General features: G+C 41.9%; 2 protein-coding genes across 2 annotated transcripts; one reads left to right on the top strand and one right to left on the bottom strand.

The window, feature by feature from the left end:
- Positions 1-5,513: 5,513 nt before the first annotated feature.
- Positions 5,514-6,492, bottom strand: LOC134181171 (fibrinogen C domain-containing protein 1-like). The gene has a single exon (XM_062648389.1). It carries the CDS (start codon positions 6,466-6,468, stop codon positions 5,695-5,697), a length of 774 nt encoding a protein of 257 aa, XP_062504373.1. The 5' UTR covers positions 6,469-6,492; the 3' UTR covers positions 5,514-5,694.
- Positions 6,493-11,137: 4,645 nt separating this feature from the next.
- On the top strand, positions 11,138-14,447 carry LOC134180773 (uncharacterized). Its single transcript, XM_062647960.1, has 11 exons — positions 11,138-11,383; positions 11,470-11,552; positions 11,641-11,728; positions 11,890-12,021; positions 12,077-12,115; positions 12,182-12,250; positions 12,327-12,474; positions 12,530-13,304; positions 13,374-13,456; positions 13,522-13,640; positions 14,321-14,447. The coding sequence occupies exons 1-11, from the start codon at positions 11,181-11,183 to the stop codon at positions 14,445-14,447; spliced, it is 1,866 nt and encodes a 621-aa protein (XP_062503944.1). The 5' UTR covers positions 11,138-11,180.
- Positions 14,448-18,576: the final 4,129 nt, after the last annotated feature.

Raw genomic sequence — 18,576 nt, 5'->3', positions numbered from 1 at the left:
GGTGCTACCTAACGTACAGCTTAGTATCGCTAGACACTTTCTTGCTGACAAAGATTGCAAAGAATTTATACGCATCCGCAACTGTCTCACATTAGGGACACTTCTCCTTACTAGTTCTACGGTATCCGTAGGCCCCTCGCGTTCGTAAGTAACACGTCCAACGGAGTTTTCAGACCGTCTACTGAAAAGCCGAGTTCTAGCTAGACCATACGTATTTGTTGTGTCATGAAAGTAAATATGCAAACTTCCTAGTAGTCTAGATTACGTCTAAAGGTTTGATATAGGTAGTCGTCGTTTTCCGATTGTGATCAAGACAATTGAAATATACAGTCTAGGTATGCACTCAGTTCCGTTGTAACGACATTGCTATGGTATATACTGACATAGAAATTGATATCGGCAAACATTGACTATCAACAGTGTTAGATGCAGCACAGTGTAGTAAAGGATGGATCATATTGTAAGTATGGAACGTGTGAATAGTTGACTGTAGGTGGCATTCAACTCCTGAAGGTGTTTCTTGGTTGTCAAATACACACAGTCCCTAGCTACAATACAAAAAGGATAAGGCGACGAAAATTCTTAAAGCATTTTTTTCGCCGTTTGGTCAATTGCGCGAATTGTTCTTATACTCATCTGTAGTCGGACCCAAAAACCATTTTCAAGGTAAGTTCTATCATGAAACGTGGTCATGGGGAGGAAATATTTGAGATTGGGTGTGCTCACACACACACACACACACACACACACACACACACACACACACACACACACACACACACACACACACACACACACACACACACACACACACACACAAACAAACACACACACACACACACACACACACAAACAAACACACACACACACACACACTCACACACACACACACACACACACACACACACACACACACACACACACAACAAACACACACACACTCACACACACACACACACACACACACACACACACACACACACAAACACACACACATACACACACACACACACACACACACACACACACACACACACACACACACACACACACACCAAAAGTAGAAGCCTCGCTACGCTTGACATAATTGAGGCATCATACCATTCGCTTATTGGGCGGAGAAAACATAAATTACCGCATAATATGTAGCCCTGACAGGCTGTCTAGGTGACCAAGTATTCGTTTGCAACTGTTTCAACAGTCCCGATTTAGAAGAAGCATTCGCGATCCGTCGACAGGCACATATGCACTGTACTTCAAGCCGGCCAGCAGCTTCGTCGTCTTTTTCCAGCTGCAATGTCAACTTTTCGATCTACAGACGAACAACAACGCATAGATTCAAGGACCTGCAAACGGCACCATGCAGTTCCTATTTCAAAGTGAGAAAAGGCTGCGTGCTAATTTAAAGGTGGAGCGCAAAATTGCAGATTTTCCGAGCGTGTGACAAACGAACAGTTTGTGACGTTACGACCTACCGACGAACGCCAGAGCAAAGCAAAGTACAAGAAACCAGTCACCACCACACAAGGGCACTACTAGTAGTTACTTTTCGAATTAGAAAAGTCGCTTGCTGTAGAAGTGAAAAAGAGCAGATAGCGGTTTGCGACTACATGTTCATACGATACGGAACAAAAAATCATACGGCTGCGTCCATGGAGAACTTTTCTTTAGAATTTGATATAATAAGAAAGAATACAAAATTTTAATGAAGAGCCGCGTTTTGCGTACTATACGCGCCAGTATATATATATATATATATATATATATATATATATATATATATATATATATATAAACATTTGATCGAAAGCGTACCTTCACGGCTGAGCAGGCGGTTTGTATGAACCTACCGAACTCCTATGCCTACGGGCCTGCTTACATTTGTAAGCAGCATGCCATAGACTTAGTAACTGGCGTTACGTTCTTCCCTCAACTTTTCTGGCTGTCAAGTGACCTGCCAATATATAAGGATAACAGATGTAGAAACTGATAACATTGACGTGTCGTGTATACTACACTAAACCTTTAATGTCAATGTTAGTTTCCTACATTTTGTTGAGCTGAATGGGTATTATTTATTATATATGATTAATTAATAAAACATTAGCCTTTTTGTGCAGAGCCACATTCTTTTGGACAAATTTCTGCCGTTCGACCAGATCTAGGTTCCTGCTCCATTGCATCGTACCAAAAATGAGCACCTTACCCAATGTGGCTTCTGTCAGCTCCTCGTCTGTTCTTGTTGATAATTCAAAGAACACCTTGCTGTTTGCACTTGTAGAAGCCTTACTGTTTTATGAGCCATGCAGTGGGTATAACCGTCTTTCTTCTTAGCCAATATGCTTTCTGTCAGCTCCACATCTGTTCAAGAACACCTTACTTTCTGTACTTTTCACCTTCTGGAGGTGTGTCGTGCAATAAATCAGTTGATTAGACAGTTATCCAATAGAGTGTGTACTATATTGGGGACTTTGCAGATGGCCAGTGCAAGCCCAGAGTACTTCTGAGTAAGGCACAGGAGCCAAGCTGTTAGCTTGGGGAGTCACCAGTAGCTGGTAGCTCCTAACGTTTACTTTGTTTCTGACTTTGATGTAAGAAATTGAATAATAAGACCTTGTCCTAAAAGTTAGTAGTTTGAAGACATTCAATTTTCTTAGTTTATATTTTACGTTTAATTTTCCTTGTGCCTGAGGAAACATTGAGAGGACATTCTGTTTTGTAGCATGGTGAAATGTTTACTATACTATGGTGCATTTTCACATTGTCTAGCAGTTTACTTGATGCAGCCAAAGCAAGTGATTGTCGAGGCAAGTATGGCATGCGTTGATAGTAGTCTTTACACCAGCTGCTTGTGATGATAGACAATCAGCAGTGTTTCCCTGTTATGCAAATGACATTCATTATTGCCGGATACGTAATAAGGTAGGACATAGTTAAGAGTGGACCTAGAAGTGCTAAACATGGTATTATGCCTGCACACTCGATAAGCTAGCCTGTCAGTAAATGATGTTGTGTAATTTGTATTACCATATATTCAAGTGAGCGTTTCAGCTAAACTGACAATTTAGAATAAGGGCAAGGGATTTGTGCAACTTAGTTGTCAACTGTGTTTTTTCTCTAATTTTCGTAGCCCTTAATGAAACAGGGGCGCTGCTATAGTGTAACGAAACATTTTATTTTAGTTGTGATTGCAGTTCATTAGCATGGCTATTGTGTGCCACTAGCAGTTCACCTGAAACGGACAACTAAAGCTGGCAAAGTATACGGCACTCAACTGTTTATTGGGAGGTACACAGTGACCTAACCAGTCAGGTTTCCAGGTTGCCTGCACTCCGCCCTCACCTCAGGAAGAGGGCGTAAATTTTACTATTAATGCAATGGACTATTAATTTTGTGTGGCTTAGTGTTAGAGGTGTGAGGGTTAGCTAACCCTTACAACTCTAACCCTAGCAACCTTAACAACTTTAGCCCTAATCTTCAAAACTCTAACTTTAACCATCTCTAGCCTTAACCCTCATACCTCTAACCCTTACACTCGCAATTCTAACCCCAAATATCACAACCATAATCCTAACACTTGCGACATAACCCTAATCTATAGCTCAAAGCTTTAATCTTAACACTCAGAACTCCAACCCTAACCTTCACAACTTTAACCGTAAGAAAACTGTTAGGTCATCTGTGGGATAGAAGGGCAACGAGCCTGAATTAGGGCTCTTATGTGAAGGGCAAGCCATCCGTGTGATTCCCTAATTATTGATTTTACTTGTTGTTATCAATTTTGGAAACCCGCAAAGAATCCTGGGTAATCACCTGGATACTACACCATGCAAATTGGAAATGTATTGTCTCATAATTGTTCTAATTTGCCGAACAGTGTTGGAACGTTATCGTTCTTTTCTAAAGGTTGTGTCATGCGCAACTCTCTCTAATCTGGATGTGTAATGATTGTTATTATGCATGCAACCGCCTGGTGCATGTAGAGTGCTGAATGTGGATGCTCTAATCATCGCCTTGCCATGCAACTGTATTGCAGCTAGAGCTATAGTTTGTTCGGACAAGGAACGCACAAAGAATTTTGTGAGTACTGTTTCATGCATGTTACATTGCATCCTCCAATCTCTGACTCTCTGTGGGCAACCTATATCTAAGATAAAGTCAAATATGTGAAAATAACGCTAGATAGGAATAGTTTTGACACAAAAGAACGTCTATTCATTAAGGAGCTCTTTGGAAAACAAATGAAAATCTATGTACTGTAATAAGGACAGCTGTGTGTGTGTGTGTGAGAGAGAGAGAGAGAGAGAGAGAGAGAAAGAGAGAGAGAGAGAGAGAGAGAGAGTGGAGAGCGAGAGAGAGGGGAGAAGGAGAGAGGGAGAGTCTTCTTATAAATTGCTCTCATACGGGACCTAGCAGGGATGAAGGTTCAAGTCACAGTGATGGCGAGCTATGGCCTAATTTCATTGTGCAAACAAAATTACACGCAATCGCCTTTCTCGAATCAGCGGTGTAAATATTTAGCTGGTCTTTGATTGTGGTGTCAAGGCCTTCAGACTGCAACAAATTCCATTCGCCACTGGTGTCCGAGTGAGACTTCGAGTACCCACACCACAGTAGGCATAGCAGTCGGTGATCCTGCAAACACCTGGCCAGGCTCCAGGAGATTGCTTAGCATGGCTCATAACTCCTACACTTAGTGTACAGAAACATAGCTATCTGGCTGGGGCATTAAAGTTTAAATGCAGCTCTTTATCCATTTGCTATTTTTGCGATTGTGTGCGTGTGCTTGTGCTTGTCTTTGTGCTTGTGCGTGCGTGCATGTGTATGCGTGTGTGTTTGTGTGTGTGTGTGTGTGTGTGTGTGTGTGTGTGTGTGTGTGTGTGTGTGTGCGAGCGTGCTTGCGTGCGTGTGTGTGTGTGTGTTGTCTGTTTGGTGTTAAAGCTCAGTTGCAAACTTGGAGACTCGGAGTACACAGCAATAGTGATAGTGGGAATATTGGTGCCGTAAATCAAAGAAATAATTTTTTCTTGCTCTCTACAACAGTTTTTGTCGTTTCTGAGACGGTTTTATGATATCTTCTTCATCTATCTTCCAAAGAAGAAACACAAACTAAGACACCGAAAATTGGAATCCATACATTACAACATTTGCTACCATTACGTGACCGTAAAAGTAATCTTTGGTAGATGCGCCCATAATTATAAAGTATAAGTGTTAGAAACTCAATTGTATATTCCAGAGATACATTTACGTTCGAGTGCAGAGAGTTTGCAAAGAGAAGTTTTCAACTGTTGAAGAGGTGCCCGGATTACGTTCCTCAATTAATTAATTACGGATTTCGGTGATATTGCATGTAACAGCTAGTGATGATTGCACATTTGACATTATTACTTAAATGTCAGTAGCGTTATACATTGTCCTAGCCTCTCATTTTGTGTGTAGGTTAATAGCTATACAAATGGTCGACTGCATGCATATGATAATTAATTGGTAGCCTGAAGTTTCAACAGAAATCAGTCGGACATAACACTAATTATTTCCAACACATCAATTTGTGAACCATTTCTAGTAGGTAGCATTTTCGTACCAACGCAATATGAAAACACTAGGCGCCAAGTTGAACAACATTCTTTCGTCAAGATTTTCTAACCATGCAAGGTAACGTCTACTGAATGTATCTTTTTCAGATCTTGTTCATTTCAGTTTCATTTCTACTTTTTGCAAAGACTGCGGGTATTTGAAACCTCGCCAGACAACTAGATTGTTGCTTGAATTTCCGTATGCGTAGACGCCGTTCAAGTTGCTGCTATGACACTTTGTGTACCACCAAGCTCCTGAGAACGATTGGGCACAGTTCCTGCTGCTCTGGTCATTGTCTTGGTCTTTGGTTGTAAACTTCATTCCATTGTGAATCGATAGCGCGTCACCTGCTGTTCCATGGTATCGTCCAATGTACATAACGTACTTGGAAATCGAGTTTCCAATAGTAAAGTCTTCGTATCTAGCATATGCCTTACTTCTATCGGGTGCCATCATATCAATTCGCAGAGTAACGTCAACTGCCAAACGATGGATTTTGTCAAGTCCAAGCCAGAACTCGCCGTACAGCTCTCCAAAACCTTCTTCATATTCAGTCCAAGTGCGATAAAAATTTTCTGATCCGTCTTTTCTTCTTTGTATTACAGTCCATCCTCCACCGTCCGTCTTCATGTCACAGTAGACCTTGAGTGAATCGTGGCCATCACGTGGGTCGATTTCATAGACACCACTATGGGAGTTGCCAAGTTGGAGGGCATGATGACAGTTTCGTGGAATTTCGTTGTCAGTCGTCGGACATAAGGTAGTCAGATCAGATCGCCGAGTAGTACGCTTTGCTTTCTGCTGATGTTCTCTATTCTTGTTGACCGAAAGGCAAGTATCGAATGCGACGAAACAAAGAAAGCAGAGCGCACTTAACAATCTAGCCATTGTGCTCTTCAATGTCACTGGAAGTGAATAGTGTAAGCTTAGCAGCAAGGACATTTATATAGGAGTTCATGCACGTGTCGATTCCAGGCTATCCAGCCCATTCATGTAATCTTCTGCTTAATTTGCGGTTTGCTATCTTAGAAATCAGACACAGCTAGTATTGTTTAGTGATAGGAAGTCGCGGGACTCAATTGTCCTGTCATAAGGATGCATACAGAGACGGCATTGTTTAGGACCGGTAAGAGGAAGTCATATTGACGGATATAACAGGAACATGAATTGGTGTTGCCACATGTAGCATTACCAGAAACTCCCCCGCCATTCGGCACGTACGTTCTCCAGCCTGAAGAGAACTATTGTGTAGGAATGTGGTGCTGCTAGAGTCTAACAGTTTTGGAAGCACACAAGTGCCCGTCACTACGTCGCTTGATGACCGTCCACAGATTTGCTGGTAGTGTAAGATGCGGTGAATTATGGAGAACAGGACCGTGGTGCTGTTTCTTCTAGCTTTTGCTGAGTTTGACGAACAGTATGCATAGGGGCATGCATTGTCAAGGTGATGACGTCAGTCTATAGCCTGACTGTAGATGACACCTAGTTGTCTTTCTGTTGTTTGTGGTTGTCTGCTCATATTTTGGGGTTTTGTTCTTGTTAGAAGCGGTACTATGCGGATCAACAACGTTAACACTGGTGATTTATTCAAGGTCATCCACGGCAGGTTGTTTTTTCATGGGTAACCAGGCGATCCATACGATGTGACACTAAAACAGACTGAAGCCAGTCTGTTCACCGCTCTTGCTGTTTCTAATATGTCTCTTTTGGTAAAGTGCTTATGACAAATGGATTGACCTGCATGCGTCTAGACGTAAATATCTAGAAGTCTCTGGCTGCTTTGGAAAAGTCGCTCATTATTGCCAGTTTATAACACGTGTAGCAACAGCTCAGAGACGGATCGAGAAGACATGCATCGGAAGTCTTCGTGTGCATGCACCTGAACGATAGTCAGATAGAGAATGTGTATTGCATGCTATGAACACATGTATAGGTAAGTGTTTAAATAAGGTAATAACATGCACTATAGCCACTCTTCTTGGTTGCATACATACACATACGTTAGATGATTTTCAAATGTCTAGTTGTTTGGCTGGTTTCCTCGTAAGATTTGAATCGCTAAGTCGGTGTTATAAGAGACTCCAAAAAGTCTGCAGCGGTCTGCGATGGATCATGCAAGATTGCCTCAATACTATTTATTATGATTACACCTGCAAACTTTCTTTAATTATGCAATTGTCAAAAATTGAAGCAAGCTCAATATAATAAATAATTTAATGTAACGAATTAACTAATAAACTGCAGATATATTTATGGATTGGGTATACCGGGCAATCGATGGATTGTCAATATGCGCTTTCTACACAACAAATATACATGATATAGTATGCTCATTTTAATTGAAATGTTTCAATTTCCACTGATTTGGCAGCTAGCTCTTTGTGTGCAATGACCAAGAAACATAAAATTTTCTCTGATTTCTAAGTATATTGACTCAAACGTGCAAAACGGGGTATGATTAAGCTAAATATTCTAATTCTTATAGAATAAAATCGTCTATAATTATTTATACTTATCGCAACTTCTATTTTATTACATGAATTAGAAGTCTTAACACTGGCCTACGTCTACTGAGATTCTGCAGTAGCATCAGGATATGAAAAAGCAGTGATGAACTAACATATTAATTAACTAGATTACTAATCAATTTTTTGATAGTTCCTTGTTTACTTGTCAAAGGCACAGCAAACGTTTGTGTCTATTTGTTAATTAAATCCAATTCGTAATTAATTGTTATCTGGAATCTTTGAATTTAATTAATAGACTTTTATTGCACACTCTACTTTGTTCTTAGCCTTTTATGCAAAGCAATTCTACTACTTCTATTATGTAAGCAAAATGTAGTAACAATTAAGAACTGAGAAAGAAGATATTTTTAATTCTAAAGATTCTCCAATCAGCAAAAGATGCATGCAAAAACGGAAAATGTTAATGAAGTCTGTCTTGTATCATTTCAGTTTCATTTCTACTTTCTGTAAAGATTTGGTTCCCTGAATAGGTTCCCAGACAAAGAGGTGCTGTCCTGATCTGCCGTATGTGTATTCGCCATTCAAGTTACTGTCATAACAGTTGATATACCACTAAGCTCCTCTAAATTCAACAGCAGAGTTTTTACTGCACGTGTTGTTGTCTTGGTCATGGGTAGAAAATTTCATTCCTATGTGAATTTTTATTGCATCACCTGCTGTTCCACTGTATCGTCCAAAGTAGATCACATACTTGGATTTTGCATTTCCAATACTAAAATCGTCGTACTTTGCGTACGCTTTGCTGTTGTCTGGCGCCATCATGCCAATTCTGAGAGTAACATCAACTGTAAGTCGATGAATTGCATCAAGTCCAAGCCAGAATTCACCATTCAGTTCTCTAAACTCTTGTGATACTCAAGCCAAGTGCTATAAAAATTTCCGATCCATCTCTTCTTCTTTGAAATACAGTCCATCCTCCACCGTCCGTTTTCATGTCTCAGTAGACTTTGAGTGACCCAAGACCATCACGTGGGTCGACCTCATAAATCCCACTGTGAGAGTTGCCAAGCTGTAGGGCGTTATGACAGTTACGAGAAATTACCTTTTGAGTTACTTGAACAAGAGGAAATTGCAATACTTCCATCAGACCGTCCATCACGTTAATGATGGTAGGTATCATCTTGACTTTCAGCATCGTCGTCTTTTGACAGACAATACCCGAATGATATAAGACAAAGGAGCCAAACAGTTACTAGAGAACTAGTCATATTGTATATAGTAATGTTGCTGACGATGGGTTTTAAGCCAGCTTTTATATTAGGTGCATTGGCATAACCTGTTATCTTCACAGTTTGTTGTTGCAATCTTCTGCGAATTGTGCGGTCTTCTGTCCTAGAAATCAGACATAAGAACAATTGTTCTCAAGTAAAAGAAAGTAACGAGATTCAATTGTCTTGTTCTGGGGTGTGATGTAAAGACACAGCTAGCATTGTATTAGAACCAGTGAGAGGAAATTATAAGGGACAGATACAACAGGATTTGACCTTCACTCTGCGTCACATTTACACTTGGAGGAGTGGCCATCGGTAGCGTGATCGAAACGGGTCCACCTCGTACGTTTTCTAGATAGAAAGAAACTATTGAGTGTCTAAGGTCGTTTGAATTTCAGGAACACACACGTGCCCATCGTCATTTATCTTGTGTCATCCATTTATTTCCGGTGGCATTTCGCAATGGCGGATTCGGCTAGACAATCTTGTATTCGACGAATATGACAAAAAATCACAAAGCGTGAGCAACTGCCATTTCGCATGGTTTGCGTCTTCAATTAGCTGAGTCTTTCGAGCTGTATGCGTAGGAGCATAATAGCTGATGACGTTAGGTTGCGTGGGAGGAATTTAGGTAATTTGACACCTGCCTGTATTGTTGTGGCTTCATGGTGATTGTCTGTTCATGTTTTGGGTAACATGTTCTTGTCAAAAGCGGCAATAAGCGGTTTCACACTAATGGTAGTCTGACCAACTTGTCAGCCATGGTAGGTTAGAGATCCCTGGCTAACCAAGTGAGTCCTTGTGATCAATATATGGGTTGACTCTACACCAATTAGACTCCATGCAGTCTCTTTAGACTGCTTCTGCCGTTGCCAGTATGTCTCTTCGTGTTAGCCGTTTCTGGCACATTGGTTTGACATGCATGCGTCTATCTATAGGAGTAAGTATTACAAGTGTCTGGCTGCTTTGCATGCAAATGTCGTTCATGATTGCCATTTTGTAAAACGCATCTCTTGAGGCGGACCTTGAAATCTTGCACCAAATGTTTGCATGAGCATGTATCTGAAGCTATAGTCGGTTAGAAAATGGTGTATAGCATGCAATTTTATATTCTAGTTGAGTTTTGTAGAGTGTTCAATTGAAAATTGGGATTATATATATATATATATATATATATATATATATATATATATATATATATATAATGTTATTCTGATTGGATCTTATATCTGCCATTGAGACAGATGTTGGTATAGTTGCTCTTGATTACATTCTTATCAAACTACAGGTCTCTATGACAGCCGACAGGTGTCTATCACGTGAAGACCCATCATAGACCAGTCAGCCTTTGTAAAGGTCACGTGACATATTCTAAAATACTTTAAGCCTGATTCACACGAAGCATGTAACGTATTATGTCAACGTAGGGCGATGTACGTAACGTAACGTAACGTAACATGACATTTAATTAAATAGCATTCACGTTAAAGCAACACTGTCAAGATTTTATCCTCGGATACCTAGCGTCTAAACACCCCCGCAAACTTGAATTTAGGTAGAAATTTTTCAAGTTCTCCAAAACGAGGAATCGTTGGCAAGTGCAATTTTACCTGTAGTTATATTGCGTTATCTGCCACGTTTTGGCAATAGATCGACTTTTGTCGTGCTTTGAGTGCCTGACAGCCGATATCGTCGTACTTGACTAGGTCATTGCGCATGGATTTGATACGTCGTATAAGTTTTGTAAATATAGAGCAAGTATAGCGTTTGTTTTCGACTTCGAACGGTTACTTTCTACGGCGAAAACGGGCTCTTTGCAAGCCGCACGTGATGGACAAGATTCCCGGAAGTTGTCACCGATATGACTTCGGTATCTCAGAAGAGAAGCCATGGAGGTGCACGTCAAGGGGCAGGACGTCGCCGCAAGTGCACAACAAGTGTTATGAAGACTATTAAACTGTCGCAAGACATCTATAGTAGGCTTTGGCGATTAAAGGTTCAGTGGCAGGTGTCGTCTTTTGGAGAGCTTGCTGGTTTACTTCTGGTATTCGTTGAGTCCTGCAGGTGAGAGATTGTTGCCTGTGAATTAATCACTGTAGTATTATGTAATGCTGTGTGCATGTGTGCGCCCTCGTTCCGTATGAATTTAGTTGCCAAAGACATGAAGTACCTGAATCTGAAGACTCCTTACCATCTAAGCGAATAAGAACTGATGATTCAAGAGAGTATGAAGGTAATCAACACTAGACTGCATTGTGTGTTGATTGGACATGTACAGTCTACTGGAACTTCTCTCCCTGCAATGTACATATGTGTCACAGGTGTACTAAATCTCTGCTCTACACCCAACCAGGTGAGACAAGGAAGACAACGGTTTGCCACAAGTCTGAGTCCTATCAGTCAGAAATGGTAAAATATATTTTAGATGACAATTTACTTTCTTGCCCACGATATTGTATTAGTGATCGAGGCAATAGCTCATATATTTTGAAGATTGCTGCTTCTCGATTGTTTTGATAAAGTTGTTTTGTAAATTCTACATAATTTATATACTCTCTGTACATGGTTAGTGAAGATTCCTTGTCAGGGGTCGAGGATGGGTGCACACCTGTAAATATTACAAGCAGCAGTCAAGGTAACAGTGAAGAAAAAGCGTCCGTAGGTGTGTGGCAGCACTCGGATGTCAGTTCATCAACATCAGGGTAGAATGCTTGTCTGCGATGTCATGTACTCTGATTCTAGATTCTGTTTGAGTAGGTCAGAAGAAGATGATGAAGAAATCCACAACCAATCTGAGTAAATCCTTTATTGGAAGCCATTTTCATGGTTTCATTACTTTTTATGCATACATTCTGCTTGCAGGATACAGCGATTACTGGCAATTCAAATTGAACCAGATGACACATCTGAAATTGACCATTATTTAGAAACGTACGGTACCTAGATTTCTTCATTTATTTACAAAGTTGCTTGGGCATGAGTAGGGGTACGTTTGTCTGTTATCCAGTTGCAGTGATTCCTTACCTAAACTGATAGATGAAAACCCTTGCTTGGATGATGAACTTGATGCAAGTTTCTTGGATACATCTATTCTGCCAGAAAATTCAGACATAAATTCTTCAGCAGGATCAATTCCTTCTCAAAATGAAACTGAGGTTGAGAGGGTAGAAATTTATTAACTCATATGTGTAGTATCAGGATGTTTTATAGGTTCCAATCCATTACAAACGACCACATCCAGTGCTTCAAGTCATCAACTTTTGTGCTCATGGCAGCTCCATAACAGCACAAAAGACCATCGTGGAGGGTGATTTGGAAGAGACGACTACTTGTGCTCGAGTGGTGTGTGATGCAGACAACATCTTGCAGCTTCTTGGGACAGCATGCAGGCATCCCTTCTCTCAAGAGAATATATCAGTGAAGCAAACGTATGTTGGTGGCACACTTTGTTTACAATGGCATTGCAGAAATCGTCATGAAGGCTCATGGAGTAGCTCTAAGCGTTGCAAGGGAAGAAAGTCATATCCCTTCTTCACCAACGACCTGCTTTTTGCTTCCTCAATAGTTGTCTCTGGCAACCAGTTTGCAAAGATTGAGCTCATGTGCCGTTTCTTGGGGTTGAATTTCCAGTCACAATCAACATTCTATCGAATTCAAAGACTCTACATTTGTCCCTCAGTTTTTGAACTTTGGTCGGAGACCAGAGAGACAAATCTTGCTGACATTGCAAACTGCCCTGTTGTCTTAGCTGGTGATGAGAGGAACGACTCACCAGGTTTCTCAGCAAAGTACTGTGTCTACTCGTTAATGGATTGCGAGAGCCACAAAGTCATTGATGTACAAATTTTTGACAAACGAGATGTAGACTTAGAGACCACGACGATAGAAAAACTTGGTCTTCAGCGAGGAATGACATCTGTCCGACTCAGGATCAACGTAGTAGAACTTGTCACAGATGCATCCACAGGTGTAAAAGCAATGATGGGTATAACCTTTTCAGCTAACTCACAGGTGGTACGACTCCATCTTCTTGTTTTTCTACTATACTGTGTAGCACGAGATGCTGAATATAAAGAGATCTTTCATTCCCTAGATGTCTGGCATAAAGCCAAGAAGCTAGCAAAAGCGTTGTCCGAGGTTTTTAGGCTTTTTTACAACGAATTTTATTTCAAAATTAGTTCAATACCTTGTTTCTTTTCCAGGCATCAAAGAAAAAGGAGCTTGCAGAATTAAGACCATGGAAAAGGTCCATAGTCAACCACTTCTGGTGGTCGTGTGAACAGGCACAGGGAGACGTCCAGAAATTGAATGTGCTCTTTTGGTTGTGTGTGTGTGTGTGTGTGTGTGTGTGTGTGTGTGTGTGTGTGTGTGTGTGCGTGCGCGCGCGCTATCAATATGTCATGAGAAGTAGTTCCAGATTTGATAGCAGTTCACCAATTTTGGTCTTGCAAACCAAAATTTCGTTCATCTTTTTTACGCATTAAAATATAACAGAAGAAGACATCACTTAGCACCAGCAATACCCAAACTCATATCAAGCTAGGGCATGAATCAATGTCAACACTGCTCCAGTGTAGTTGTCTTGTGTTTGCTAGCGAAATGAGATATTATATCACACAGTAGGTGGCAAAAACTTACTATTTCATCAATTAATTATTAATCAACAAGAGCAGTATATGTAAGGACTAGAAAGTCACAGACTCCTCATTCTGAGATATGCAATTTTTCATTGCAGGCCATCTGGATAGGAGTGCTGCATCACGTCTCTGTTGAGCATACCTGGGCCACTAGTAGATGCCACCACAGTGAATTGACAGAAGCTGATATCAATGACACTGCAAAGACACCTCTCTGAGTAGGTTCTCAAGCAATGAAATTTTTCAGGAAGATTGTTCTTGATGCAAAGTGGATGAGATCAATGGCATATTATGCACGTCTATGTATTAGTTCTCACTTGAGATTCATTCTAGTCCAATGGTCATGATGCATGTTTGATTCTAGGCATACAGGTGCATTAGAGAACTACCACAGTGTAATCTTGAAGTATGCCCCTAAACGAAAAGCATTTGGGTTATTTTGTTACTTTGTATCAATGAGTTTACCGTGGCAATGTTTCCTCACTTGTTGATGACAGGTTTGATGCATTCAAAGCTCGCCGTTTGCTTGCAGCACTGGATCACAATGTTCATGTGGACAGACAACATGCACAACCAAAAACGTCTAGTGAGAGAAGATTTCACAGAAAATACAATAAAAACTCACAACAGTGGACCGTTACAAAGGTCAAGCAGCACAAGACTTACCCACACATTTCACAACTTATGCACAGATTATTACTGCGAAAAGTCAAAGATACTGGATCACTACTACAGACGCCATTGAAATCTTCTTTTGCGCAGTCAACCATTGCTCCTGTTGCTCCTCCTGGTACCAGTTCTCTTGTAGCACAGCAGCGCAGCAGAACAGGTACAATGACCATTTTGAGTTGAAATCAAAGCAACGTTTCATATATCATATATTATGTTATATGTGAAGGTAACAGCAACTCAACAGTCAATGCTCACACAACCATAGAAATCGATGAAATCGATGACGTGGATGCGAGATAAAAGGAACACTCAATGTATACCAAGAACCTACTTAGCTAAAGTTAGGGTACCTAGAGGAATATTCCTGTTAAACGTTGCTTACGCACTCGTGTAGCCCATGTACCTCCAATCTGGTGCTGCAAACCAATGTCTGACACAACGAACAACACAAGAAGGAGCTATTCGTCTTGTTCCTTTACCCAGATATCCATAGCCACCAAGAATGTATTGCCGATAAGCTGCCTTTCGAAATCCATTTGCTCTGTAGTTGGGTCTTTCACTCATGTAATCTGCATGTAGTCGTATGGTCAGTGTCAGCACATTATGATCTAGACATGTGGCTCTCAAATATTATTCCGTTGTGACACACTGATCTTGTTGGCAGCAGACGTTCTCTCTTGCTCTTCCTGTACCCATGTCCCCACACCTTCCACATTTGCACCACCTATGAGGATTTGGGTTGGGGGTGCAGCAAACAGGTGATCTTCCACAGTGCCTTGGTCCTCAATATCAGAATACATTCTGGCAAGATCAAACGATCCTCTACCATGACGCAAGAAACTGGTCAACGTTCTTTGCAGCTGTTCTATTGTCAACCCTCTCAAGAATCCCTACAAAGAACTCATGTAATACCTATCATTATTGCGAGATATTAGGACAATTGTATCAATGGGTATCTTCACAACCTGCATTTCTTCCTCTGTGGGAAATGAGTCTCTAGGAGCTGTTACAGCACGGACTGTTTCTTCACCATCATTCCTTATATGTGCACCCTTCATTCAGTGAAAAAGGCACACCAATAATATTATCAACGCGTAGGTAGCCTAGCTACAAAAATGCTCCATGCAAGCTAACGTCCAAGTAATCTTCACGATTTCTGCAACGTTCTTGTCTGCATCCGCATAATAGAACACATCGTACCCCTGCTGCTTTACATTGACAACCTCTATTCCCCCGACGGACTCTCTGGCATGTACCCTTGCAGTTGCATCTAGCTTCTTCCTGAAAACACGCATAATCAACTCCTAGCTATAGGCATCCTAGCGAAAAGTTTCATTGTCTGCGTACCGGAATAACCACTGCTCCTTCGTCAGCAGACGTGTCTGATGCACTAATACGCGTTCTATTGTCACGAAACGCCATTACGCTGTCCTAGGAGTCCCGATGTAGGTTTTCGCGCGAAGTGTGACACGCCTAGAGCGCACAAGCATGCGCACTTGTGCGCTCAAATCTTGACAGTGTCGGTTTAAGGACATCAAATAGAGCTATAAACCGAAAATATATTCAGTTCCCGTCTCAAAGCTAACTAACAATCGAGGTAGGGCATACGAACAGCAAAATCGGTCGTTGAGAGACTGAAGGCAACCTCAATGGGGAGAGCAGCTCGGCACCAGTAGGTCATCCGCGCTCCTAGATCGGTAGCAGATTATATTCATTGGGGTAGCGTACTATCTCATGTCTGTTCTATCATGTGGATGATTTTTAGTTTAATCATTCCTGCTGTTCTGTAGAAAATAGAAATGTGTCACATGTTTTACCGCATTGAGTAGACGTACAGTTCGAGTTGTCTCTAGCTGGTCTTCTGACGGTAAGGTACTTACGATGTCGTATATATTACTCTACGCTCACAGGGAATCCAAAATCGTCAGCCCAGTACCGTTTCTTGCCTGACCTCTTAGCTATCGACAGATGTCGTCCTTCTGGTGGTGTATAGCGGCAAGATTCAGTGTACTCCGTCTCACCACTAGAGTTGATAGCATGGCTTCGGGAGCTCGAGTTTCACGCGGAGCAGTCCTTTGCTAACTACATATTAGATTGTCTAACAGACGGTTTCAAGAGCGTTTTCGCTTGCAGCTATACCAAGAGCAAATCAGCTAAATGAAACATACAATCGGCTACTGCAAACTCGTCGATCGTCGACAGCTACCTCAGAGCTGAGGTTGCAGCATCTCGTGTGTTCGGTCCAATGACGCCTTGCTTTTCAACAGTTCAGGTAAGCCCGATAGTTGTGATACTTAAAAACCAATAACGCGGGCGCTGGCGCCTTGTCGTTGATCTTTCTTTATTTCACTGGTCAGCGTCAACGAAGGCATCGCTATGTACCTATTCTCTCTGTTCTATGTTTGTGACGACAAGGCAGCGCAGCGTCTTTTGCATCTGGTTCTTGGAGCACTGATGGCTAAGATCGACATAAAGAGTGCCTATCGCCAAATCCTGGTACACCCAGATGACCGCCACTTGTTGGGCGTGCGCTGAAAATGCGTGATTTACTTTGGTCGTGCTCTTCCCTTTGGTCTTCGCTCGGCGCTCAAGATATTCTCGGCTGTTTCAGACGCTCTTCTCTAGATCATTTATAGCAAAGGGATCACTTTCGGTATTTACTACCGAGAAGATTTCCTTTCTGTCGGAGCGGCGAACTACAGTAGCCGAGAAAAAGCTGGAGGGACCGTCATCGCGCCTTGGGTTTCTGGAGCTGCACCTAAATTCGGATGCATGTATGATCTGTCTGCCGCAATCAAAGCTACAAAGGACCTGTCGAATGTTTAGCGATTGACTTGCTTATCGCTATTGCACCAAGAGACAGCTGCTGTCGTTGGTTGGAACCCTGGAGCTCACTGCGTCGGTAGTCAATGCCGGATGATGTCTCCTTCGTCGCCATAATGACTAATGTATCCGCATCAAACGCCTACACTGCTGTGTTTGGCTGAATGCGAACGCGCCAGCAGATATATTGTAATTTAATACCTTTATGGTCCGGTAAATTGGCACGTGCTCTCTACGTTCTCTTGACTCTTAACCCCAACGCTGCGAATGAGTTCGGACGCCTTTGGTCTATTGGGTTGTAGGGAGGTCTGGCGCGAGCACTGAATACAATGGGAATGGTTTATAGCGTGGCATGACTGCGCGATCGCTTTAAAAGAGTGCTTGCCGGTTCTTCTCGCTATATTCGCTTGGTGTCGTCAATGGCAAGGCGAATCTATTCAGTTCCAGTGCGACAATACCACTGTTGTGTCCTCCTTGCGTAACTATTCCTGTCATAAACAAGCTGGTGATGCATCTGTTGAGGCTTTTCACGTTTTTAGCTGCCCTTATTTCATTGCCATACATATTCTGGGGAAATTCTAATCACGTTGTGGATGCCCAGTCTCGAACAACCTACTAACTGCCCATTTTTTAACCAATCGCTACGTTAAACCCCGGATGAAGTCTTGATGCAACTGCTAGCGCTCCTGCAACCTTCGAAAATCGACTGGAGCTCACCTATCTGGAGGTCTGGGCTAGTCTACCCTTTTCGTCAGGCTTAGCTCGGCCACTTTTAGGTCGTACGTTACCGGTTAATCTCGGTACAGCCAATTCCGCCAAAGACTCTCAGTTCATCCTTTTCCTACATCCAAACGTAATCTTTGTCTTTTCTTCGCTGCTCTCAAGGAACAGCAGCTTAAGCACAAGACCATCATATGCTGCATATCTGCCGTACGTCACGTACATATTCAATATGGACATAAAGATCTGTTTGCGTCTGCTCTTCCACAACTAACATATGTTCTGCGTGGAGTGCGCCGCTCGCAGGGTGAAGGCCCCACCCGTCAACGCCTTCCTATCACACCGAAGGAGCTGCGCGCGACCAAGCCCACCTGGTCTCAGCAGCCTTTAAGCTACGATACGGTT

Source organism: Corticium candelabrum, chromosome 6 (assembly GCF_963422355.1).
Source record: "Corticium candelabrum chromosome 6, ooCorCand1.1, whole genome shotgun sequence".
Classification (NCBI taxonomy): Eukaryota; Metazoa; Porifera; class Homoscleromorpha; order Homosclerophorida; family Plakinidae; genus Corticium; species Corticium candelabrum.
This window is presented reverse-complemented; position numbering and strand designations above follow the sequence as displayed.